This window comes from Anser anser, assembly GCF_964211835.1.
Source record: "Anser anser genome assembly, chromosome: 1".
NCBI lineage: Eukaryota > Metazoa > Chordata > Aves > Anseriformes > Anatidae > Anser > Anser anser.
In genome coordinates this window covers 87,231,378-87,257,558 of record NC_139720.1, presented here as the reverse complement: position 1 = coordinate 87,257,558, position 26,181 = coordinate 87,231,378, and the positions used below count along the sequence as shown (strand labels likewise).

The window sequence follows — 26,181 nt, the reverse complement described above, 5'->3', positions numbered from 1 at the left end:
ATTCTTTTCTCTCTTACCAATATTTGGTCTCATTTGTTTGGCGTTAAAAATTAGAAATCTTGCGCTGGACTATTGTCTAAAATGCAGTACTTCTAGGCAAAGCCACCTTTCAGGCAGATTTCATTCCTGAGATTTCGTAAATCACCAACTCTAGGAACAAATGTGATTTTTCAAGGGTGCTAAGTGTCCATAACTCCAACGGAAGACAGCAGGAGTAACCAGCACTCAGTATCTCTGAAAAATGAGCCGTAAAGCCTAACGTCTCTGGGAAGCTCAGGATAACTTTTTTTTTTTTGATGTTGCCAAACATTGATAGCTACCTCTAGTGTTGAGAGCGATGGGAGTTTGCGAAAGCTTCTCCCAAAAGGTGTTGCAGAAATGGACGTGGCAAGATGGTAATCAGATTGACACGAATTGAAAAGCCCAGGGAGCTGGAAGCTTTTTTTTTTTGGCAGAGCCGGTTGCATGTGGTGCATGTTGTAGCAACACAAATTCCCTCAAGCTTTGCTGAGACCCCAGCCTGGACCTGCGAACTGAAGACACGGCAGTGCCTCCTGAGCCCTAGGCAGAGATTTTTCCCAGCTTTGGCCGACACCTGCTTTGAGTGTGCAAGGCACCAGGAGCAGCTCGCTGCCCACAGACTGTTTTTGGATGTGGTCACGCATGAACTTAAGACGTGCCTGGACCCAAATGCGTGGGCAGTTTCCTGCACCTGGTAAAACACCGCTCTGGCCAGCAGCGTCCCTGCAGACTGAGAAGTGCCCAGTGTGTATCATCTCCCCTGTGTGTGTGCGTTTCTCTCCTTAGAGACCAGCATCTCCTTGGAGATTATCAACAACGCCAGCAGTGTCTTGGAGGGGGAGAGCCTGCGCTTTGGCTGCAACGTGCGCTCAGGCGTGGGGCCCCAAAGCCGCCTCTCTGTCGCCTGGCAGCTGGTGGACAAGCAGAACCGGCGCAGTGAAATCGTGCGTCTGGATCGGGACGGCACCCTGCAGCCCGGCCCGTCGTACACCGAGCGCAGCAGCTACGGGGGCATCCAGATGGAGCAGGTCCGGCCCGGCTCCTTCACCCTGGAGATCTTCAACAGCATCAGGGCGGACGAGGGCCACTACGAGTGCCGGGTGGCCGAGTGGACGCGGACACTGGATGGGGAGTGGCAGATGGTTGGGGAGCGGCACGCTGGTACCCCAGTGTCCATCACTCCTCTGGGTGAGTACTCAAGGTGTGGGGGCTGTGGGGCCATGCGCCCCACGAGCCTGGCTCAATCCAGGAGGTCACCTGCAAATACCTGGGGCTGCTCTCAGCACTCTGTGCTTGCCAGTGAAATGGAGGCACCAGCAGCCCTCCTGCAGCTCCTGCAAAGGTTGGTGCAAAACGTCTGCGTGCCCAGTTGCATTTGAGGGCAAAATCTGAGGGGTGGCTGTGGCAGGAGCAAAGCAGGGGATGGCTGATGGGAGCCAAGGAGAGAGACTGCCAGCATCATGATGCCCACTGAAAGGGGGCACCACATCCCAACAGCCCTGGAGCTGGGCTGTGGGAAGTGACTTGGTGGTGCTCCATCAATGACCAGCGGGCGTCAAAGCCTCCTTGCATGCTCTGGGCAAGCCTCGTCTCAGCTCACCAGACTGGGAGAGCGAAACACAGGGCATCTATTGGCCCGGCCACCAGAAATCACGAGCATCTCCAACAGCATCAGAAGTCCTCAGGAGCTGTGGATCAGGACCGGTCCTCACTGCCTCTGCCAAGAGGCCCTGAGCAGCTGACCCGGGACTGAGCCAAACTAGAGGCCGTGATTGTTGCGACTGGTACTCTGCTCTGCCAAATAGCTCCTCTGGTTCAAATACAGCAAAGTGACATCAATTTAGGAGAGGGCAGGTAGGGCATTAGAGATTTTGCATAGATTGTGAATTACTTGGGTCTCGCTCAGGCCTTGTTATATATTAAGCCCTGGACAGGTTCCCAAAGTTCTCTGCAGGAGACCGAAGAACTGATGAATATTCCTACAAGGTCCCTGATTTGCAGAATGCTAGAGCTATAAACAATTAGTGCGTGCTATTCAAAAGTCAAGATAGATTTTTTTTTTCGATTCTCCACAGTATTAATCTTAAGATTTGGCGAGATGTGTGAGAGACCAGACTTTAAAGTCATATTCTGATTAAAATCTTGCTTTTTTTTTTCCTTTCCTCCCCTTCACTTTTGACCTTCTTTCAGAGGCTGTTCTGTCTAGAGCTAGAAACCATTGCTCTATAGGTTTCAAAAGCAGGTAGGGACGTTAGTTTGTAAAGAACTCAAGGCAGATTCTCAGCTGGTTTCAACAGCGTCTTTGTCTTGAGGTCAGTGGCATTTGGCCCCTTGTAAGTCCATGTGTTGGCCATTCTCTTTACTTTGCAACTTGTGGAGGTGTGTTGGGATGGAACAGGGAGTACAGTGGTAGATGAAGTGATGAGATTTTAAAATGCATCACGTTTACTCTTGCTAAAATTTAAGATACAGAAAATTGATCAGCAGTTCCAGAAGATGGGATTTGAAGGTAGTTGTCCCTCCACCTCTTTCCCTTGTCCCAGGGAAATTTGACTGTTACATTCTGTCAAGTCCTAAGAAGTAACAAAGTCCTCTTTCTATAACTAACAAACCTGTAGTAGCTCAGTAACATTTAGTGATGAAAATATCAAATATTGTTTTCTTGCTGCTGAATCTGATATTTTTTGTTCAGATTAATGCTTTTGAAGTGTCTTGAGAAACTAGAATGGAAGGTGCTAAGAAAGAGCAAGAGAGGTTTATTGCTACAGAAAGTGCTAGTAAAAAAATGCAGTAAATTTAGTGACACTCACATTTCAAGTTAAGGTCTAATCGTTTGCCAGTCTGCCAGGGTAAAAAACTCTTTAGCTGAACCAGCACAGATAATGTTCAAACCCATAAATCTATCGCCACTGTGGTTGTGAAGCAACAGCCAGAAGAGAGATGTGCTGTCAGATGAGACCAGATGTCCCTGAACTTCTGAGGATCTCAAGTGCCCAGCAGGGATTTTAGTCCCTGGCAGATGGGAGGGAAGGGGCAGGCACTCTGAAATCTGTGGGTAGAGGAGGGCAGGCTGGGTGAGGGGGTTCTCCTATATTGTTACGGGGAGGTCTTGCACAAAATGTGCCTGCTTACATGTGTGGATGCTCTCCTTTTGTATGAATTCCCTGGTAAAATTATAGAGAAGATTATTCTGGGAATTACTGAAAAACACCTGAAAGACAATGCAGTCATTGGTCACAGCCAGCTTGGGTTCATTAAAGGAAAGTCATGTTTAATGAACTTAATTTCCTTTTATGACAAGGTTACCCACCTAGCTGACTGAGGGAAGCCAGCTGATGTAATCTTTTTGGAATTCAGCAAATCTTTGATCGCTGTTTCTCACAGTATCCTTCTGGACAAAATATCCAGCATACAGCTAGACAAATACATGATGTGATGGGTGAACAATTGGCTGATGGGTTGGACTCAAAGGTTTATAGTAAATGGGGTTACATCAGGCTGGCGGCCAGTCACTAGTGGGATTCCCCAGAGCTCCATTTGAGGGCCAGTTCTCTTCAATGTTTTCATAAATGACTTGGATGTAGGACTTGAAGGTGTACTAAGTTTGTGGACAATGCTAAACTGGGAGAAGCTGCTGACTCCCTTGAGGGTAGAGAGGCCTTGCAGAGAGATCTTGACAAATTAGAGGGCTGGGCAACCACCAAGTGCATGAAGTTTAACAAGAGCATGTGCCAGATCCTGCACCTGGGTAGGGGCAACCCTGAATATACATACAGACAGGGGGATGAGAGGCTGGAGAGCAGCCCTGTGGAAAGGGATCTGGTCATTCTTGTTGACTGCAAGTTGAATAGGAGTCAGCAGTGTGCCCTGGCAGCCAGGAGGGTAAACCATACCCTGTGATACATCAGGCACGACATTGCTAGCTGGTCGAGGGGAGGGATTGTCCTGCTCTGCTCTGTGCTGGTGTGGCCTCACCTTGAGGGCAGCATGCAGTTTTTGGTGCCACAATGAAATAAGGACATAAAACTATTAGATGAGTGTCCAAAGGAGGGCTACAAAGATGGTGAAGGGTCTGGAGCGGAGGATGTATGAGGAGCAGCTGAGGTCCCTTGGTTTGTTCAGCCCAGAGCAGAGCAGGCTGAGGGGAGGCCTCATGGCGGCCTGCAGCTCCCTCACAAGGGGAGCGGAGGGGCAGGCGCTGAGCTCTGCTCTCTGGGGACAGCGACAGGACCCGAGGGAACGGCATGGAGCTGGGACAGGGGAGGGTCAGGCTGGGTGTTAGGGAAAGGTTCTGCACCCAGAGGGTGGTCGGGCACTGGGACAGGCTCCCCAGGGAACTGGTCACAGCACCGAGCCTGCTGGAGTTCAAGAAGGGTTTGGACAGTGCTCTCAGGCACAGGGTTTGATTTTTGGGGTGGTTCTGTGTGGAGCCAGGAGTTGGACTCAGTAATCCTTGTGGCTCCCTTCTAACTCGGGATATTCAGTGATTCTAAGAAGAGGGGATTTTGTATGTTAACCTTAATGTCATGAGCATGTTTGCTGAGGACTTGAGAAACAGATTTGGTTTTTACATGGCAGTCAAGAGGAGAGAACGTCATTAAGTTTCCTTGCCTAGCCCAACTGGAGATTAAACTGTACAGAGTCAGCTGATCTTGGTAAAATTAAGGTGGCTTTCTAAGGCCAGAGCTGCTGCCGCATCTGAAGGTAATGGCTTACATGGGGATGAGATGTGGCAGTTTCTGCCTTCTCAGCCTCTGTCTCCTCTCTGGCGTAATCACTAAACATGTTGCATGGGGCTTTAATCCCAAAGATTGACCTCCTTTCTCAGTAATTACTCATCCATGAGCGATGCCCTGAATGACTGGGGCTGCGGAGGCACTTACTGGAGGTGTACAGATATGGTGATGTCCACATTGTGGCTGGTCTGGCCCACGGCAGCAGCTCTGTGGGTTGCAGTGAGCTCTCAGCTCATCCCCCAAGCTGTAATTTCAAGCCTGTGGCAGGCTGAAGCTCCATGCTGATCCAGAAGACATTCCTGTTTCTGGTGGGGTCTCCACCCATGGGGCCCCAGCAAAAGCTTTGTTGAATGCCTGGGTCATCAGCACAGCAGTGTGAGGGAAGAGAGCACCAAGCCCACCTGGACGCCCAGCAGAGACCTCCAGAAAGTAAACGCTTCTTGGAGATGGTGGTGGTGGAAAACAAGGTCCCTGCTATATCTACAGGCTTCACTGAAGTAATCATAACAGTAAAAAAATATTTTCTCTCTAGCTCAGAGTAAACGAGCAATGGAAATTCCTTGACCCAAAATGTAAACCAGTCAACTAGGAATATGTTATTTGTTATTTTTAACTTGTTAATAGTTTGCTGTTTTTAAAATCCCCTAAATCTACAAAGTCTTGGGGTTAGACAAGTAAAGATGTGTTGACTAGCTTGTGGAGTTGTGCAGATGTGAGGGTAATTGTATATAGCTAGGATCTGTAAGAGACAAAAGAGATGCTGTGTGAAGAATAGAAGCAACCACCTTCTCTCTGTTATAAATTGCCTCCACTCTTGGATTACGTAACCTCTGCCAACTCTCCAAAGCACGGAAGAAAACTTTTTCTTCTCATTTTCCTCATCGTTCCCTCACCTGCAGTGACCAGCTACAGACCTGGACAGGGAAACAGGGAGGGAGGATCCCTTGGCCAGGAGGTGGTTGTGAATCATGGCGTCTACAAGTGGTCGTGCTTGTTCATGCAGAATCAAGCCATGCTCTTTAAAGCCCTTCTCTCTCTTTTTTGCAGAGGCTGGTTTTGCTGTCACAGCTATTTCCCGCACCCCTGGGGTGACCTACAATGAGTCCTTCGACCTCCAGTGCATCATCAAGCCACACTACCCATCCTGGGTCCCAGTGTCAGTGACGTGGCGTTTCCAGCCGGCGGGCAGCACTGAGTTTCACGACCTGGTCACCTTCACGCGTGACGGCGGGGTCCAGTGGGGTGACAGGTATATGGGCTTCCGGACCCGCACTGCCATTGAGAAGGCCGAGTCCAGCAACAACGTGCGCCTGAGCATCAGCCGGGCGAGTGACACGGAGGCCGGCAAGTACCAGTGCGTGGCCGAGCTCTGGAGGAAGAACTACAACAGCAGCTGGACGCGGCTGGCAGACAGGACATCCAACCTGCTGGAGATCAGGGTCCTGCGGCCGGGTGAGTGTGGAGAGCAGGCAAGAGGGTCTGGGAGGTGTGTCGTGGGGATGGGCTGCATGTCAGTGTTGCAGTGGTCTCTCCAGAGGAAGGACTGCTCTTGTGGCTGCAACTGACATCTCACAGTTGTGAAAGTCTTGGGTGGGACTTGAAACTGTTCACAGGGTTTTCTTCTGGGAGGTGAGGTGACTGAGGCTTGGTCCGGTTTCTGGGCTGTTCCTGTGAAATGGAAATGGCTTTCAGGATGCTGCCTCCATTCATCAGAGCAGACTCTCTCTGAGAGTCTCTGAGAGTCTCTGAGAGTCTGCTCTAAGAGAGGAGAGGGGCAGGATCAAAGAGAAGAGTGGCACTCCCACCAAAGCCTCTACGTGCACACCCACCACAGGTGTTGTGCTACAGCTCTTACCGAGTGACTGGCTGCACCTCTTGCTCGGTTGGAGACATCTTCAAAAGCAGCTAGTGATTAAAGAGCCTGACTTTCATCCCCACTAGAAACTGAGCCCTTTCCAGCTGGAAGTCCCCAGGTCCGTGGGTGCCCATTCACAGCATGCAACATCTAGGCAACAGAGACCTGGTTTGGCAGGGAGAGTCAGAAAGCCTACAAAGTGCTTATGTTCCCTGTAACAGCCAGTGGAGAGAGTTGGGCAACTTCTGTAGGTTTTGTTGATGATGACTTTTTGCTGGTGCCTCCTATTCCTCATGAAGGCTGCTAAGATGTGTGGTCAGGACAGCTGTTGGCCACCACTGAGCTGAATGGTTTATTGCTATCTCAGCCTTAGGGCTAGAGTTCGTGTTTGAAGTGGGGCTTTTAGCACCTTCAGGGCTCTTGGCTCAGCTCCTTGCAGCATTGTCAGTCCTGCCCTCGTGTTCCTGTGCAGAGGGATGCCTCCCTAGGGTCTGCCTTCTTGCTTAGGGATTGTATTTTTCCCCTCAGTGGCCATTTCCATACTCTCCTCCACCTTCCCCAACCCTCTGGGAAAGTCAGGGGATGCTGTTAGCTCCCTCATGAGCTTTCTGCCCTCTTTCTTCCCTCCCTTCCTCCTTCCTTGCCATCATCTCCAGGTTAATCTTCTCCATTTGTCTTGATTACCCTGCCTTGTAATACATGTTTTACTGCTTGCAAGGTCACGCTGGTGATGTTCATCATTTTAGCTTATTTCCCTAGGAAACAGCAGTGACTGGAGATGGTCCCTGGAGTAATATGCTTCTTCATGGCATATTTCTGTGCATGCATTTGTGTGTGACACAGAGAGAAAGAGAAATCCTTGGTAATATCTTCCAGAAGAGAGCCTCTGTGCCACAGTTCAGGGTGGCCAGGAGGACATTTAAGCCATGTTCTGGCAGCCGGTTCTTCTTTACGGGAGCAGTGACCATCAAGGGATGCCTTAACAGAACAAGTGATCTAGGTCTTCATGGTTTCTACCTCTCCCTGTCTCCCTGCTGCTCAGCAAGCTACTTGCTACACAAATCTTAGCTGTCAGTCCAATGAGCCTTGCGTAATGTTTGTGGTTTTATGGCCCACAAGGGGATGGAAGAGAAGAGGGGGGCTCCTTCCTGACCCTCCTCCTCAGAGCGTCCCCAGCACTGCTGTTGCACTTTGTGTTTTGTTTCCATGCCCCAGGCAGCCTCTAAGAGCCGGTTGTTTAAGTTCTCCATGAATGTGGTGCTGGCAGTCGTGCCAGCGTCTGCTGCAGTTCTCGCTGGTTTTGCAAGCTGCAGAGGGTTGTGTCATCACCGGGTCCTTGGCTGGATCATCTCCAAACGGGGTCCAGGATGATGTGGGAAACACCTTCCTTGGTCACCTCCAAATGGATGTCCTGATGTCCCCACGGTCAGACCCGTGCTGATGAAGTAGATGCTGGTTTTCAGATTACTACCCAGGGCTTCTTCAAAAGGGGTCATTTGGGACCTCTGAGTAATTGAGCACCTGAGAGTGCTCAACAAGCACAAAACAGTCCAAGTCTGTGGCTCCGTAAGTCACCTTAACCTGACATAACCTGAGGCTGATACTGGATGCCTTAGTCCTAGGGTCTGTTTTTCTTTGTCACTCACCCCAGGTCCCTGCCTTGCCCCTTACACCAGTGGGTTTGGGGTGAGCTGTCTCCCCTACAGATCCACTAAGGGATATGCAATGAAGAAGGCAAGTCTGGAAGTCTTTTGGCAAATCGAGCTAGCACGTGTTTCCAGATTGTAAGTTAATGTTGGGATTCTAGTTTTCCCTTAAGACCCCTGCTCCCTATTTGTCAGAGTGACCTTTCTGTTTGACAGATTCCAGGTGCAGAAGTGGCAATCGATGTATGTCAGCCTTTAAAGTGTGTTAAGGTGAGAAAGGTAAAATAGTGGCTGCCTGATTGCTTCATTAATCTCTTCGCTTTGTGAAATCCCGCATCCTCGAGGGACTAGGTGCCAGAGCTTCCCTTGGTGTGTCAGTTTGCTGTTTCAACACTTCGACTGTCTCTTCTTGGCACTCTTGTGGTGGGAAGGGTTTGCAGTTGTCATGCATGCTGAGTGGTAGCTGCAGAAGTGGCAGCGTTAGTTCTGAATTGCGTGTGTTAACATGGCTGCGACATAATTTCACTTGCTGCTTTTCAGTTGGCCAACAGGTAATGCTGAGGAAATGCCAGCAGCTTAAAACACGTCAGTCCTTTCTTATTCCCAGGAAGAAACTAGCAGGATTTGGGAAACATATCTCAGAAGGAGGAAGTGAATGGGGCAGGTAATTGCAGCACGAACCCAGCTCGGAACTGAAGGTGTGTAGGTGGAATGGCAGGAGTGTCCTGCATGACATCTGGAGCTAGATTTGACCTTTGAATGTGATGTTCCTAGTCCCTTGGGCATGAAGCCATTACACAGACCGGCAGCATGAGGAAAAGCCCTATAAAGGATGCGGTCTGTACATGCGAGAGCTTGCAGAGAAATGAGGCATCGGGAGGACATGGGGTTCATCCCTTGGTGGTGCATGAAAACCCACCAGCAGCAGCAGCAGTACCTGGCACTCCGGTATTTCTCCCTTCCGCAGCCTGCTCCTGGGTGTCACGCAGCCTGGCGCACGCTGGGTTGCAGAGCAGAGGGAGAGCTGTGCACAGGCACGATGCCCCAGGCAGCTCCTGTGTGCTTTGGAGGGGCAGAGACCTGCACTGCTCGAGGGTGAGTGCTGGGCTGGAACTTCTTCACGCTGGAGTAGGCAGCCAGCTCTGGGGATCTGTCGGGCAGGATTAGGGACCGGGCTGGCGACTGGCTAGATTGCCTGTGGCTGTTTCGTGTCCTTCCAAGGCAGTGCTCTCCTTCCAGCTCTCGAGATGCCTGTTGTTCCTTTCTCGGTGAGCTCATGTTGCAGCAGAGGGGAGGAACAATAAAAGTAGGCTGAGTTCATGCCAGCTGCTTCCCTGAAGCCAAAGCTGGCAGGAGACCACGCATAGGAGCACGGGCCGAGCTTGGAGCGAGCCCCAAGTGCGGGGTGAAGCCTGCATCCCGCCTGCATCCTTCAGCCCCCAAAGCCGGGGCTTCCCCTGAGGGTTCACCACCCCTTTCCCCTTGGAGGGGACAGGCACGGTGCCTACCTGGCACTCTGCCACCCCTCTGGTGTTAGAGGAGGATGAAGTGCAGGCTGTTCCTTTTGAACCCCGGTAAGCCTGAAAGTGTTTGGATTTGTGCCCTGTGGAGCCCAGGAGAGGCAGGCAGTAGGTGTGCAGGGGACAAGGGGGACCCGAGGGCTGGCAGGCTGGCTTTGTTCGTGGCTGCTCCGTGGGTCTCGGTTCTCCCTGCCAAGTTTCCAGGGACGGAGCGGCTGAGACGGGGCGGGCTGTTTGCGAGCAGCTTGCGTCCCCGCGGTCTGCGGGACCCAGACAAGGGCAGCAGACAGTCTCTGGCGGCACAGTACGTGGCGGGGGGGCTGTGCTGCGGTCTGGGCAGGCTAGGACATCGGAATATGTCTCTCTTGGCAAGAAGGCTCGAGAAGATTTGTGCTGCTGTATCAAATAGACATTGTCCTCGCGCGCATTCCTGCACTCGTCTCTCCCCTGTGGGGCGATTTCGGCAGAGCTTCGAGGGGTCGGAGCGCTGCACCTTCGCAGGGAGTTGGCTCCGGGTTGGCATCACATTTGGGATCACTCACGTCCCCCTTCCTCATTAGAGGGCCTAGTACGGCCCTTTCAGTGCCCAAACTGCAAGCTGCCCACAGACCATCAGCCTCTGATAAATGCGCGGCCACCCCTGTGCCCGCAAGTTGATGTCTTCTTCCCATCTTCTCCCGCCCTTTCCCTCCCTCCCTCCTGGCGTCATCCCTCTGCCGGTCCTGTCGTGACTAATCCTGCAGCGGGCACACGGGGAGAGGCTGCAATCACCTCCATAAATCTGCCCTCTTGCTCCTGGGTTTCTGACAGTAATGAACGTGGGAGGAGGGACGGGGAGGGGTGGAGGGGGATGATAACCAAGCAGACGCCAGGGGTGCTGGGCTCCTCGCTGCTTTTTCACAAGCCAGGCTACAGCAGATTGATTGACCTGGGAACCGTCAAGCAAACAAGACCGTCAGGCTCTTCATTAGAGCATTAATTAGCTTCCAGGGGCTCTCCAGGGGCTGCTCTGTAAAGTTTGGTTTATTAGGAGCTGTCAAGTTGAAACTGTCATGGAGGGGGAGGGTGCAAGCTCCTCAGCTGGCCTCGAAGAAGGGGGATGCTTGTGCCTGAACTTTGAGAGTGGGGTGAGCCAGAACTTTGCTGCCCCAGAAGTCCTGTGCTTGGGTGGGTGCAGAGCTATCTCTCTCCTGGTCTCCTCAAGAAATCGCCCTGGCCACTGATAGCAGCCTGGCTGTGCTTGGGTGGTGAAGGCTGGAAAAGCTAAGGAGGTGAGAGAAGAGGAGGACCCTTACCTCGTGGTCTGAGCTGTCCCTGGCAGTTGTAAAGAGACTGCTCGGTGTCCTGCTCCTCCTTCCCTCCGAAGACGTGGTGAGCAGCCAGGCAAGTGATGGTTGTGACTGTGGATACTGGGAACGCTGGGAGGACGAGGAGAGGAAGAGGCAGGGGAGAATTGGAAAAACAGGCTGCCTTATGGCATGCTTAATGCTAGGAGAGGACGGATTTTCAAACAGTTGCCAAGACGCTTGTGGAGCTTTCCCTAACAAATGAAAATCAGATATTGCTGTTAGTGCCTTTCTCCCTTCTCAGTTCTTAATGATGTCTGTGTATGAGGAATCCTCTTCTGGTCGGGTGTGGAAGATACCCCTCCTACCACGGATGGTCAGTGATGTCCTGACCTCTCCCAGACTCTTCAGTGGGGGGCTCAAATGCGCCTTTGCAAGGGCTGCGAGGTGCGTACTTTAAAACCCGATGCTTTTAGCTGCTGGGAGCAACTAACAATATAGTTAAACAAGGGAAGGTAATGAGCTGGAAACTTCCTTACACAAGTGAAGTCTGGAAACTTATCTCAAGTTTGCTGCTTGCGTGATCTCAGGGTGGCTTTGCTCTGTAGAATAGCGCTGCTTCCCTGCTTTAAAGCCTTCTGCTCCATCTGGCATATAGCTGTGCTCTTGCTTGAGTGATGAAGGAGTTCAAGAAGCGCTCAGCAGGGACAGGAGGCTGCTCATCAGCAGCCGCCACTGCTGCGCGGAGCAGTCTCCTCTCCCCTGGGTGCTCAGAGACTCGCTCCTTCCCCTCCATCACCCGCGGGTGAGACCTGCTGTCCTGCCGCAGAACTGCTGCTCTTCCCTGTCGGCTTCCAGTGGTGCGTGACCCGGCGCTGTGCCTTTGCACAGACCTGCATTAGCGACCCGTCTGGTCCCCTTTTTCTTCCCTGGTTGGCACGCGTGGGTTTGCTTCCTCCACCTCTGACCCTAACCCTGCTCAGCCTGCTGTGTGTGCGCCTGTTGATCTTACTGCTGGGATTTTTGCTTCTCATCCCCCACACAATGTCAGGAGACCCAGGCTGTATGCAGAATACGCAGTCTCTGTTTCTCTCTTTGATACCTTGTGAGTGGTCTTCTGCTCCCACTTGCAGGATGCATATACAGAAGCAGAATGTCAGCCTGTTCGCAGTCTGCGCACACAGCTTCTTCGATGTTGTTTTGAATGTCTTCTCCCCACACTCTTTAGCTTCTCCTTGATTCCCTCTTTGCTCTCCTTGGACTAAAATAGTCTTCAGTAAGCAGTACATGGACATTGCCTGCCTCTAAAGCTGAGAGGACACTGCTGAGCAGCCAGAGATGGCCCAGCCCCAATCACTACAAATCCCCTGCCTTTAGCCTTCCTGAGTGTTGGTTCAACCGATGGACTGGGGGTGTCTTCTGCTGGTGGTACACAGCCGGAGGCTTCCCAGCAGCTTTTCTCTTTGACGTGGCAGCCACCTGCGTAGCCAAGTGGTGCAGCAATCCCTGTGTAAAGGAAGCAACTTCAGTAAAATAATGCTATCCATTTTTTCTAGTGGCAATTTTACCTCGTGAAGCTAATGTCAGCAGAACATTTAAGGGCAATTTCTATACGAGTGTTTTTCCTGAACTTCCCCTGATGGGAAGATGGGTTCTCCAGTTAGCTCATGGAGGCAGCAGCATCATGAACCCATGAATCACGAGTTTGGGTCTCACAAGGCAGGTGGAGCTGATCTAGCACTTATTGTACAGACAGAGGTGATCCTCAGCCCCGGCTGTTACTGCTGGCTGCACGGTCCTGTCCCATTCCTTGTGCCAGCGTCAGCCCTGCTGTGATCCCCCCGCAGAGAATGAACACAGTGAAAAGAAACAGTTAAAGGTGAGTGAGCTCGTGGATGGATTAAGTTGGGCCCTCCCCAGGGGACTGTATTTTTGCACAGAGGGCAGCACTGACAGCTTGGGACTAGCAGCGCTGGCGCAGACAGCATCCAAAAGACCTCACAAATCCTACAGGAGGTCTGCCTGGGGGGCTTGCTGTCTGGGTAGCAAGAAAACAGCATTTCATACCACCCTCAGCACCTCATCTCACAGTGCATAGCAGCCAGCTTTTCAGCAGTGGCCTCTGAAACTACACAGGTAAATATAGTGAGCACCAAAAAGACAAAGTATAGTCACAGTTAAAGGGAACAGCTCTACACTAGCATGCACCTCTGCAAACTTTTCAAGTATCTTTCTGACACTCTGTAAGGAAGTTAGGTCTTTAATAGCCAGACTCCAGAATGACAGGGGGAATTTGTGTGTGGTGCTGCCATATGTGTTGTAACTTGCTCTTTGGGTACATTTAATTACTTTTTTTCCTAATTGACGTAGCACTCTTTTGTTTGAAATCTTTCTGATGAAGGATTGATTAAATATCTCCATGTGTTATTTTCTTCTTTCCTTATCCTCGGCGGCTGTAGCTTGGTACTGAATTTATCTTCCAGAGATCCTATCTCCATATTTTAATTTACAAGTGATCAGTGAGCCGTATATTGTTCTCTGACAGCAGGCACAACTCATGCTGGGAGTCTTTTACTCCCTCCCCCTGCGTCTCCTGCAGAACTTTTACAATTATTTCAGGGTTTGACAGGAAGGTTTCTGATTCTAGGGTTGCGGGGCATTTTCGTTTGGGGTGTCTTTGTGTTTGTTTCTATTTCTTCAAGGTAAGTTGTCCCTGAGCCCTTGCTGTCCTTCAGGGAGCCTTGGTATCTCAGCGAAGCTGTTGCGGCGGGGTCTTGCCCCAGGCTCTGGCAGACCAGTGGCCGTGTCCCAGCCCCTGGTCCCTGGGTTAGCCATGGCCGCACCTCGGAGCTGCTGGCTTCCCAGCCTCCTCCGTCCCTGCATGGCCTGCTCCATTTATGCTTGCAGGTGTACAGCTCTTGGGTTTTAAAAGACTTTCTAGGTCACACGTGCATGCTGCATCAAGGCACCGACCGCTTTGTTACCTGGTAGTTTGCTAGCTGCTCCGGGCCAGCACAGCCACCTCCAGATGCGAAGGTAGGTGAGCTCCAGCTGTGGTTCTCCCTCTCTGTTGCAGACACACACAAAGCTCCTTCGATTTGTATGTGCAGCCCACCTGAAATGAGAACCTGGGCCACCCGGGAGCTGCAGAAACTTCTGGCATTGCTATGAAACTAGCGGAGCGCAGGAGGAAAATGGCAGTGTGGTGTTCAAAGTCCAAGCCTTGGCTTTTTTATCTGCCTGCCTGGGAGGGGGCAGCACCCAAATGTTCCTCCAGAAAGGGTTAACATTGTCTCTCCTTTCCATAGAGCTGCTCTCCCAGTAATTCGATCATGTCAGCCTGTTTGCAGGCAATAATTCATTGTTATAGGAACACTACAGTAAAGTGACAAGTTAATAATGGCAGTAATAATGGCAGGCAAAGTCTAATGCTATTTCCCATTCTCCTGCTCCTGTTGCACCAGCAGCGGCCCATGTTGGCTAATGCAATTTGCAACCTCGCTAATCCAGTTTCAGTAGGGATTGTGTTCTATTAAAAGAGAATAACAGGAGTCGGGAGCTGTGCTGCCATGTTCCTGGCCTCCCTGGGGAGGCCGTGCTGGCGCTCCAAGTCTTTTGTCTTTGCTTTGCGGTGATTTCTGCACAACGCTTAAGCCTGCTGAGCAAGCTCCTCCTCGGAGCCTCTCATCTTCCTCCCTCCTGTGAACGCCTTGCGGAGCAGAGAGGGACCAGAGGAATGGGCCACCCCTTCCAGTTCCCACGTCTCTCCCTTTTGTGTGCTCCTTTTCCAAGGAAACTCAAGGCACCCGTCCCTCATCGCGCTGAGTCAGGAGGCCGGCTTGTGCTTGCTCCGCTCCCATCGCCGCAGTTCCCAACCGTCATTAGCGCGCGTGTCCTTGCAACACTTGCGGAGGCGGAGGAGGCTCTTGATCCGTGTTTTATGGAGCAGGTAGCAGAGGTGCCGAGCGTTCACACATGTCTCAGCCTGCGGCAGAGCAGTGACCTGCATACAGGTCTCCTGAAGCCGAGGCAAACAGGAATTAGGTCACTGGGTGCTTTCGGGGAAATGACGAGGCACCTGAGGGTGCGCGGCCGTTGTGACTGCAGGGTTGGGGCGTCAGCTGAGGCTGTGCCAAAAGCCTGGCCGGTGCCCTCAGAGGCGAGGGGTGTCTGAAGCCGAGGGTGCCGGGCAGAGATGCAGGTCCTGTGCGTAAGCATCGTCTCGGGTCGTGGAAATGGGTCTCTCCTGATGGACCTGTTAGGCACCATCCCTGGTGTCAAACCGTGCGTGGGCTCGCACTGCGGTGTCCCCGTTTCTCCTGTCCCCACCTCCCTCACCTCAAGACAGCAAGATCCCAGCGGAGGCTTTTACAAGTAGGGCAGTCCCTGGGAAAGCTGTGTAATACTTCACCAGGTCTCTCCAGGAGAGCACGTCTTCTGGAGGAGTGCTCCCCAGGGGGTGTCGGTCTCCAAAGTGGGACACGGCGGCAGCCCTCGCCGCCTCCCTGTACTCGTGATGGGGCTCCCTGGGGGCTCTGTGGTCTGCTTCTGGCTGTCTTTGTGCCCACCCCTTCTGCCCCATGGCAGCTTCCCAGGGGTGTACAGAGCTCGGTCGTCCTCTGGCTGGCAGCCCCCTCCTCCTACACAGCAGGGGGGCACATTGGATTTCGTATGGGTTTTTTACTGATGAAGCTATCTTTAGCTACAACTGAGTAGAGCCGTTCCCATAACTTGGTAACTGTGCTTCCCATGTGGAAAGTGAACCCTTATCGGAGGGCTGCTCTTACATTTTCTTGACGCCTACAAGGGAAGATGATGTAAAAAGTCTGAGAGCACCTTTTTATCAGAGCATCTTAAGCCATAGATTGCGAAGTGCTTTAATAAAGGTGAGTGTTGTAACCCCAGCCTGATGATTAGGGAACAGAGACGAGGGAGCCAAGCGGCTTTACCGCTGCAGGGAGTCAGCAGAAGAGCTGCGAATCGTGCCGCTGCTTCTGCGCTCCTTCGCTGCTGACTCGTGTCCCTCCCCCCCCTAATATTTGTGTAACCGTGCTTATCAAATACCTGGCTTGAGGAGACTGCCTGCCTGCTTCGTCGTGTGTAGAAATCCCCTTCCATACCTACCGGCCTGCGGAGTACCTGGCCATGTCGTGGCCTGCTGTGGTTCTCAGGTGGGCCAGATCTGGCCCCCCAGCCCACAGGTGTGAGCTTTCAGGACCAGGCATCCCGAGGCGATGTCTGTCCCTGCAAATTAACAGGGACGTGTTTCTCAGCCGGGGAGTTAATGCAGGGGAGACTGTGATGCTGGAGGATGCCGCATGAAGCGAGATGTCTGCTGAGCGTACAGACGTGCTGTGGACACCTCGCACCTTCGCCAGCCTCTCCACCCAAGCAGGGAAGTAACGTCCCTGCCTCCTGGCCCAGCTCCAGCATGAGGCATCGCCCGTTTAGCCTCCCATTGCTCCTCCAGCAGGCACAGTGGGACGCCTGCACTGGTGCAGGAGAGCTTTTATGTCTCCGTGCCATCAGAGAGCTGATGTCTTCAGTCCCGGCGCTGCCAGCAGGGCACCAGCCATGTTGCAGAACTCAACATGCGCCCGCTCTTCAGCCAGGTCATATGGCTGGGCAAGGAGACGGGGCTGGTTTAAGAAAAATATGAGGGTTGTAACTGTGACCTGTTGCCAGTGTAAATTGAGAGCCTTAACAGCCTATGTAGGGCCAATTACAGCACGTCACGGTATGATATCCTCTTTACTGGCACCCTCCGGGGAGCCGGGAGACATCGTGGCAAAGGATTATGGCTTGCAGACGATAGGCACGGTAACTTCACCTCGACACATGCACCTGTTTTCCTCCCCAAGCAGATGTTTGGGAAGCTGTTAAGAGAACATCAGCCTCCTGCCAGCGCAGCAGAAGACGCCGTGTAACCCTGCCTGCTCCTGTGGCTGCACCTACCGCCTCTGCTGCTCGGCAGCGCTGGAGCAGCCCTGCCCTGGCGCACCACAGCCGCGGGGCAGGCTGCATCAGCTCCGCGTGTGGAGGCCCAGACACGTCCCCGAGCCAGGAAAGGGAGTTTCCCTGTGTCAGGAGGGCAAGTTTTGGCTGGCTGGGTGCCTGGGATGTCAGTCTTGCAGTCCCACTCATGCACCAGCAACTGCAGTAATTTCCATGTCATGCAGGCGTCTTTAAACATGACCTGGCAAGTCACACGGAGTGTGGTGAGACACTTTACCTTGGAGAGGTCTTAACCACTGGGATGAAAGAAAGAGCTGGACTTTGTGGTGTTGTATTGTACTGTAGCCCTGGCCCACTAACTTCAGAATTATTTTTTTTCTTTTAAATCTCCATTCCTGAGTGCCAGTTGAGCCTTTTGGATCAGTTGCATACCCGTGAATGGTGGCTGGTGGTCCCACCTCCTCCGCTCCCGTGGGATAGCAGAAGTGTCAGCAGCCCCGTGGAGCTTCCTGCATCCTAACTGCATTAGCGAGCACGCCAACCTGCAGCCCAACGGAGCGGCTGCTCCGAGGCAACCCGCGTGCCATGGCGGTTCTGAGCCAGCGGTTTGCAGCCTGTGGTCTGTGAAAGCAGTGAGTTGTTCCTCAGGGACCTGCGGAAGGGAACGAGGAAGAGGCAGGCTGGCACTGGGAGGTGCGTGTTCGCTGTGTAGGATGTGGGCACCTGGGTGGGAAAGCTTTTGGTGTTCGCAGATAGGAAAAGGCTGGGGATGTCCTGTCTGATGCTGGGAGGGTACAAAACCTGCTCTTGCATCTCCCGTGGAATGTCTCAATTAGGCAAATGAGTCACGTTCGATGAGAGGCACGTTGGCAGGGGTGTCGTTATACACAACTGATAACTCTAATCTAGGCAAAGCTCCACGCGGTGTTACGAATCTGTGCAAGCGCGTGCAGTCTGGCAGAGGGAAGACCTGTAGTCCCCTGCAGGGCCTGCCGTCCCGACGGGAGCAGCTGCAGAAGCGATCATCTCGTGGGGGTTTGGGGGACTCTGGGCGTGCGGGGACGTTGTGGTACCACAAATTCCCAAACGCTGCCTGCGGGAAGACTTTGGGGGCTGGGGTGCGAGCGTGGAATTTAGGATCTCATTGTTGACAGAGCTGGGAAGAATTCTTCCCCATCACACTCACCCCCACATAAAAAATCCTCCTTTCCCTCCCCTGGTGGTGCTGCGAGGTGGGAAGAGCGCGGTCCCAGCAGCTCCCGTCCGTGCACGCCCTGACAGCGCGCGCGTGGATGCGGAGCGACCCCGCCGCACGCGGCGTGTGTATATGCTGCATTTTAATAGATATAGGGCTACTGACTTAACATACACAGTTGCTATAGTAACAGAGGTTTCCTTAGGAACGGTTGCAGAAAATAATCCAGTGCCAATTAAAAATAAACTGTTTGGAAAGGGGGCTGGGGGGAGAAAGGAAACTGCTGAGAATCACCTTCCCCTTTATTGGCTCATCTCTCGGGGACTCAGAAGATTGATTAATGCTTGAAATAACCTTTCTTAGCCGACAGCGAGCCAAGGAGGTGGGATGAGCGTGCGTGCAGAAGCTGAGGCTGCTGTCCTGGGGTGAAACAAAGGGGATGGAGTGTGCCTGGGGGGCGGGGGTGCAGCAGACATATGACAGCATGATGCTAAATCTCCCCATTAAGTTGAAGTCCCCCAGAGAGGAAGAACAAGGGACTGTTTCCCTCTTTCCCTCCCTGCGCTGTCTGCGTGCCATACCCGTAACGCAGCCATCCAGGCTTTATTAGCATACTGATTAAAGTCATGGGCAACGTGGGCTCCAGGGGAACTTGTAATGCATTACCAGGATGCCTATCTCAGATGCTGTGCTGGAGCAGAAAGTGTCACTGTCGGGGGAGTTTCTCCCTTCCATTTGATGTTGTTTGCGTGTACCCATTAGCTCCCTCACGCATCGCTTGTGCCGGCAGGCATCCGAGACCCTGGCGCCCAAGGGACACTGGAAGTGAGGCGCGACACAAAGCGAGGAGCCCTCGCCGTGGTGGAGAGAGGAGGCAGCGCCGCTTCCTTGCGAGCAGAGGATGCGTGGGCTGGGTTTCCAGGGTGCGGATCTGCACGGCTCCCTGGCAGGTTTCAGTCTTTCACGCCTGTAGCACCGCGCTTCTGCCGTGCCTCTGGTGCCCAGGGCGCTCGGTAGGTTTCCTTAAGAGATTTGCAAATTGTACACAGAAGACCTTCGCCCAGCAGCTCCCTTTCAGGGGGAAGCAGTTGTGTGAGGCACCAGGGGAGCTTGGAGAGGTCGGGACAGGAGGGGCTAGAGCAGCACCGGCACACACCTTCTGCCTCTCGGCTGTTGAAGACCATCACAAAGTGTTGTCAGGACGCTCTTTATAAGCCGTGCCTGAGTGTTGGTGCCACAGGGCGCAGCAGGAAGGGGTTGGAGCAGCGTGCAGGTCCCCCACATGCATTGCCCCCATTCAGGGAAGCCTGTTTTCCTGCCTGTGCTCAGGTGTCCTGGGTAATGTAGCATCCTTCACGCTCACACCTCCGGCTCATCCCTTCTAGATCTGCGCTTCCCACAGCCTCACGTTCAGGAGGAGCTGCTGGTCTCTGTAGGAGTGGTGAAGGTGGTGGCAGGGCTGCTCAAAGGGAAAGTGTTTCTGGCCAGATGCAGCTCCTCTCTTCTGGTCTTTAGCTGCCAGGCTTCCCTCCAGTACAAGTATCACACGAGGGCGCTTCACATCCTCCTCTGCAAGTGTCAGTGCCGTGGGTCAGGGCTTGCCACATCAGGCACAGCCTGAAGACACGCAAGGGAAGGCTCTACCTCCTGCTCCTGCAGGGAGGGAGAAATTGGGGACCGGTGTCTGCCTCTCCCCGCAGTAACAAGAGCTAATGTCGTCCTCAACACTGCGTGACCGCTCAGCTGCCCATGCGGGAGCTGCAGTCACGCTTGGGAAGCCGAGAGCGGTGGCCTGGCTGTGGGCTCTCCCAGGTGACGCCGTCCTTGGTGGCCCTGGAGCCAGAGCTCCTGGCTGCTGGAGCGGAGCTTGTTCCCTGCTGGTCCTCTCCAGGGGGATTCTTCTTTTCCAGTCGTGCCCTTGACTGCTCCCCTAACTATTGCATGTCTGTGTGTAGCGTGTCACACCGGGGTGTGACAGCAGTAGGGTCTCATTTAATTCCACTCTGTCTGGAAACGGTTTTCTGTGGAACTGGTCGAAAACCCATTGGTATATGCTGCAAGCTGTATGATTTCACTATGAAAAAAAGCACTCGTGTCTAAAGGATGGTTGCAGCTGAAGAGAGAGGGAAACTGAGTTTGGGGGTAGCCTTCACGCTAGGTTTGGTGTTCTAGACCACAGTGAATTAAGAAAGGGAGGCTTTTGAAGGAGAGACTATGGAAAAGAAGGTGCCTCACTGAGGGACCTGGTGGGAAAATTCAGGAGTAGAGGGGAAGTGAAAAAGGAGAGCAGGTTTGGTAGGAGAACATCTAAATGCTTTTGTCCTGACGGTTTGTTGTAAGTGGGACCCAGGCAGGAGCGGCCACATGTGCAGCTGGGGGAGAGCTCTCTGGTCCTCCCCCAAACAGGTGAGTTTCTTCTCCATGTCCGTGATCCACCTCTTCTCACCTTCCTCCGTTCCTCCCTGGCAGTGACCAAGCTGCAGGTGAGCAAGTCGAAGCGGAGCATCACCCTGGTGGAGAACCGCCCCATCCCGCTCAACTGCTCTGTGAAGTCCCAGACCAGCCCCGACTCGCACTTCGCCGTGCTGTGGTATGTCCACAAGCCCTCCGACGCAGACGGCAAGCTCATCCTGAAGACCACCCACAGCTCGGCCTTCGAGTACGGCACCTACGCAGAGGAGGAGGGGCTGCGGGGCCGGCTGCAGTTTGAGCGCTCGGCGTCGGGAGGGCTCTTCAGCCTGACGGTCCAGCGGGCTGAGGTCCGTGACAGCGGTAGCTACTACTGCCACGTGGAGGAGTGGCTGCTCAGCCCCAACCACGCCTGGTACAAGCTGGCAGAGGAGGTGTCGGGGCGGACCGAGGTCACCGTCAAGCAGCCAGGTAGCGCGCGCCGCGCTGGTGGGGTCCTCTGGGGCCTTTCGGCGCTGGCTCTTGTGCACATCTGCTGAGCTTTGCTGGGGCAGCAGGGATCCTCCACTCTTCTTTCCACTACAGCCTTGTCTCCCCCTCCTTGCATCCTCATGCCTGCACATCCCTGCACAGGGGGACGTTTCCCCTCCTTCAGTGTGACCCTCCTCCACCTACACTGGGTTGGTGTCCATCTTAGGGTCCCTGCCTGTGCCCCTCTATCTGGAGGGCTGCTGTAATGAGCCAGGTTTCTTTATCCTCAAGAGCATCACGTAGAAAGTGTGTCAACTAGCAACCTAATGAGGGAGAACTGGTGTATGCTTGCCTGGGAAAGCATTTTTATGTTTTGCACATGGTTTAATTTTACTCTGCATCTGTATCCTGGCAGGCGTGGGGAGCCTTGCCTCTTTTCCCTTTGCGCTGTGCACATGAGATGTGAGTAATCAGTTTAATGAGGTGGGGAGCTGGCTGCCAGGAAAGGAGAAATCTGCTCTGGTGGTGGTTTCCGTGGCAGAGGACAGCTCTGGTAAAGATGGGCTGCTGGAGAAGCTGAAGGTGGCCACCAGAAGCTGGGGACACAGCCCTCATTCCATGCAGAGAGGCACAGAGGCAAGGACCGTCCCTGAGAGCAGCCTGCAGCCCATGCATGCTGCTGATGCAGAACATCAGTACTTCACAAGGAAGCCCCTGCTTGCTCCAGGTGCCTAATTCTGGAGAGTAAATTCACCTGGCTGTGCAGGAAGTGCAGCAGGCCAGAGCATATTGCTCATGGCCAGTCCCAGCTGCTTGTTTCCGTCTGCAGATCCCCGAGATGGCTGTGGGGCAGTCAGGGAGGGGGGAGCTGCAATTTGTTCCCCTCCTTTGTATCGCCCACTTCTCACTGGGAAGTACGGTGCCTGTCGCTTACTCGTGTGGCCGTACCAGGGAAGTCCACGCTGTGCCCCTTGAAAGAGGTTGTGAAGGAATTAGGAGTGTACCACACGTCATTTCGCTTAAAAGAGCTGATTGCAATCACCCCCAGAGTATCAATGAAATTATTGAGCAAAAACCAGGGACATTCCCAACGCAGCAAAACACCGTGTGTGACTTTGCCCTTGTGCCACTTCTCGTTTTGCAGTAGTGGTTCCCTATAACCAACTGTCCCTTCTCTGCCTTGTTTTTTTTCCCCTTTTCCCACTGCAGGAGAGCTTACTGGTTGGGGTGTGACCAGGCTCATGCCCTGCCCCAAGGGGAGAATGAGAAAAGCTTCACATGTGACCTCCCTTCACGAGATGTTTGTGCACTTAGGATCCCCCGGGTCCTATGAGGAAACGTGGGGTTCCCAGTTTTCCGTGCCAAATGCAACCTTGTTGGTTGCTAGCCTGAGATTTTCAGAAGGCCCTCAACGGGCCCACCAGTCCTGTTTTCTTTTCCTCGCTTTTTTTTCCTTCCTCCCCTTCCTCTTTTCTTTCATCACACCCCAGGACAGTATCTACGAGGGAGGTGCACGTGGGGAGACGCGCCCCCTGGCATCCCTCAGTCACCCTGCCTTTCTCCCGGCCTTCCCCCGCAGATAACCGCCTGCAGGTGAACCAGACCCACAGGAACATCACGGTGCTGGAGAACCAGTGGGTGACCCTGGAGTGCCAGGTGAGCAGCCGGACCAGCCCCTCGTCGCAGCTCTCGGTGGAGTGGTACGTCTGGCGGCCGGGACACCCGGAGAAGGAGGCCGTGGCGCGGCTGAGCCGGCAGAGCACGCTGCGCTACGGGGACCCGGCGGCGCTGGGGGACCTGCGGGGCCGCATCCACATGGAGAGCCCATCCCTGGGCCTCTACCTGCTCTCCATCCAGAACGCCACCGTGCGGGACAGCGGGGTGTACGACTGCCGCGTGGAGGAGTGGCTCCTCGACCCCAGCGACCGCTGGTACAAGCGGGCAGAGGACCTCTCCGGGCTCACCACCCTCACCGTGAAGCAGCCAGGTGAGGAGGACCTTGTGCCACCGCCTTGGAGCAGCTCTCTGCCCTCCTGGGTCACCATCTGTCTGTCACTGACGGAGGGTCTGGGCAGAGGGCACGGCTGTTGCTCTACGGGCCATGCTGATGCCTTCGTGGGTGTATTCATTGGCCCCTTGCTTTTCTGGAAGGAGCACGCAGCAAGCTCTGTAAGCACAGCTAGACAGGCTTGGGATTTTGTCACCACTGCATCTGCAAATTTATTTTTTTACAGCAGTTTTGGCAGATTCAGTGGAGCAGGCTTCAGATTTTATTCACATTTGGATTGAGAATGAGATGGCGGAAGCTCTCTCTGCTTTCCAGGCAGGGTCTTTGCATGGGAAGAGGGCAGCAGAGAGGGGTTGAGACCCCCCACTAGTATCCAGGCAGTTTTACACGATGCTGCTCCCTGCTCCACAGGTAAAGAAGAAGATGTGGGGCACGCCAGCTCCAAGGCTTCATCTGTGGATTAGGACCAGGGCTGGGGCTTCTCCATGGGGCAGGAGCTGGCTAGAAAAAGCCAGCCAGAGAGAGCCAGCCAAAAGAGCCAGGCTAGAAAAAGCCTGCCTCTGTATTGACAAGGGAATACTTAGGGGCCTCCCATGCCTTCTGGCTACCTTATTCCCCATGATAGCGGTTCACGTGGCTCCCACTGTGTAACAGCACTGTTTTGGCTATGCCCAGACACAGGGAGATGGGGATCGGGATGCTTCTCGCTCTTTCCAAGATCTAGGGGGGTGAAAAATTCTGAAGAAGTTCAAAGCAGGGAGGAAACTCCAGTTCGGTGAGTTTTACCAATAGATGACAATCTGCAAGGACAATTTACCTTGGGAAATATGGATTCTTTAGTTTTTGAGCCAAGTGACTTCAGATTAAATGCCTGTCTTAAAGGAAGGCTGTAGGTCAAACAAAAGTTATGGTCTTCAGTTGCTGGATACCTTCCAGCTTTCAAAAAAAGCACACACTCTGCAAGTACTTTTTGGTGCTTTATGCCTGCCCATTTCAGCAAGGTGTCAGCCTCGTAACTCTGCGATGGAGCTGGCAAAATTATAAGATTCTGGGAAGGTTTTATTGGTAATTCCTTGCAGAGAAAGATTTGTGCTGCAAAAAGCAGGAGCTGTCTCAGGGGACAGCCCAGCTCTTGTCCATGAGGTCCTTGCTCAGGAATCTTCTCTGGCTGAGATGGCTTCAGCAGAGGCCCCCCAAAGCCCACAGGCAGTCCCTGCACCCTGTGTGTCTGCACAGCTCTACGTGCAGCTCCTCATTCAGGATGGAAATTGCCAGCCCTGAAGGACAGGGGACTGAACGTGAGGGGAAATCCTCTAGGCTCCATTCGAATTGTGGAAGGATGGGGAGTGGGAAGAAGAGGGGGAGTTGGGAGTGCAATAATTCAATATATTTGTTTATTTTTTCATTACAAGTGCTTTGTTGGTGTTTGGTTTTCTTTCATGACAGGCATTACCTAACAAAATGACTGAATTTAAAAATAGCACAGCTTGTGACTCATGTCTCATTAGTGAGGATCTCCGTACTCATCTTCCAGTACCGTAATCATGAGCAAAGAAAAAAAAAAACACCTCAGTATCTTCAGACTTTAGTTCTCTTTCTGTTTAACCTGCTGAGGTGGGGGAGGCTGTGTTTTATTTTGACAAGCCATTTCCTTCCCTTCCTCCTTTTTACCTCAGAAGTCCCCAAAATCTCAGGGCTTACCTCATTCCTGTAGGAATCCCTGTGGAGAAGATGAGAACTGAAAACACTCGTGTTGCCTCCAGCCCTAACAGCTCTGGCCTTAATGAAGGTTTTCCACAGGGGACCATTTAAGAATTGTAGGACAGGTGCTGTAATGTGAAACCCAGCCGCCTCCTCTCTGGGGAAGGGACTGCAGCCCACGGTGAGGTTTGGGGGACAGCAGCACCCTGTGCCCTCTCCTGCAGGGACCCCCAGTATCTGCAAGGGGCAGGGCTTGCCCAGCTGCTGCTGCTGGAGGAGAAAGGGCCCCTCTCTTCAAGCTGCTGGCTTGCCCTTCATGCTGAACTCCTGCATTAGGAAGGGCTTTTTAATCTTTAAATGAAAGCTTAGATCTGGGCTGATTGTGATCCCCAGAGTATGTGTTCCCTGGCAGGATGACTAAATCAAATGTTAATTGCTCTTGAAGTCAGCCTTTGATCAACTCATCTGAGGTTCTGGCCACTGTATATCAGTTAGCTAAAAACATCTCTGTAGCCTTGCAGCAAGTAATAGAGAAGAAAAGAGAGAGAGACTTTGGGAAGCGTCCTTGCTGTTTCTGTGCTGCGGTCATCTCTGTGGAGGAGTCCGTTACCTAATTAACTTCCCAAATTGCTGGAAGAAATTCTGTCCTCCTGTGCCTCAGGCATCACTGATTTTCAAGTCCTTTGAGTGCTCTCGGGCAGGTTAGAAAGCCAAGGTACACAGGTACACAGCCTGCCAAGCCCCACACAGGTACCTGTGGGGCTTGGCAGGCCACGTCGAGCCTTCAGGTTTCACCTGGATCGCACCCAGTGTAGCAGCCGTGATGGCAATCTGCTCTGCACTCACCGCTCCCATTTTGTTATCCCAGACCCCACCTTGCAGGTGGACACGGCCACCGCCAACCTCACGGTGCAGGAGAAGGAGTCCTTCCCGCTGGACTGCAGCATCCTGTCCCGCTCCAGCCCGGAGTCCCACTTTGCGGTGACGTGGTACAACCTGCGGGCCAAAGAGGCGGGTGGCCGCGCGGAGGAAGAAGAGGAAGAGGAGAGGGAAGCGGTGCTGAGCGTGGGCCCCGACGCCATCTTCAGCCCCGAGACGGGTCGCTGGGAGGGCCGCCTGCGCTTCCAGCGGCTGTCGGCGGTGCTCTTCCGCCTGACGGTGCTGCAGGCTGGCGGTGCCGACAGCGGGAACTACTCGTGCCGCGTGGAGGAGTGGCTGGCAGACCCCAACGGCGTGTGGTACCGGCTGGCGGAGGAGGAGTCGGGCATGGTTGCTGTTCACGTGCAGGATGCAGGTGAGAAGAGCTGAGGACCTCAAGCATCCCATGCGTCTTGGTTCGGGTGGGCATGACCAGCCCCCTGCCCTTTCCCTCTGCAGC

At 53.4% G+C, this 26,181-nt stretch overlaps 1 protein-coding gene across 1 annotated transcript in view; it reads left to right on the top strand.

Annotated features, from left to right (window-relative positions):
* IGSF3 (immunoglobulin superfamily member 3) overlaps nucleotides 1–26,181 on the top strand; it is an 86,760-nt gene that overhangs the window by 56,954 nt on the left and 3,625 nt on the right. Inside the window, exons 5-9 of the mRNA XM_083806057.1 lie at nucleotides 808–1,209; nucleotides 5,805–6,209; nucleotides 20,684–21,094; nucleotides 22,674–23,081; nucleotides 25,672–26,097. Of these exons, the coding sequence (XP_083662183.1) occupies nucleotides 808–1,209; nucleotides 5,805–6,209; nucleotides 20,684–21,094; nucleotides 22,674–23,081; nucleotides 25,672–26,097 (2,052 nt within the window). The remainder of the gene's footprint in view (nucleotides 1–807; nucleotides 1,210–5,804; nucleotides 6,210–20,683; nucleotides 21,095–22,673; nucleotides 23,082–25,671; nucleotides 26,098–26,181) is intronic.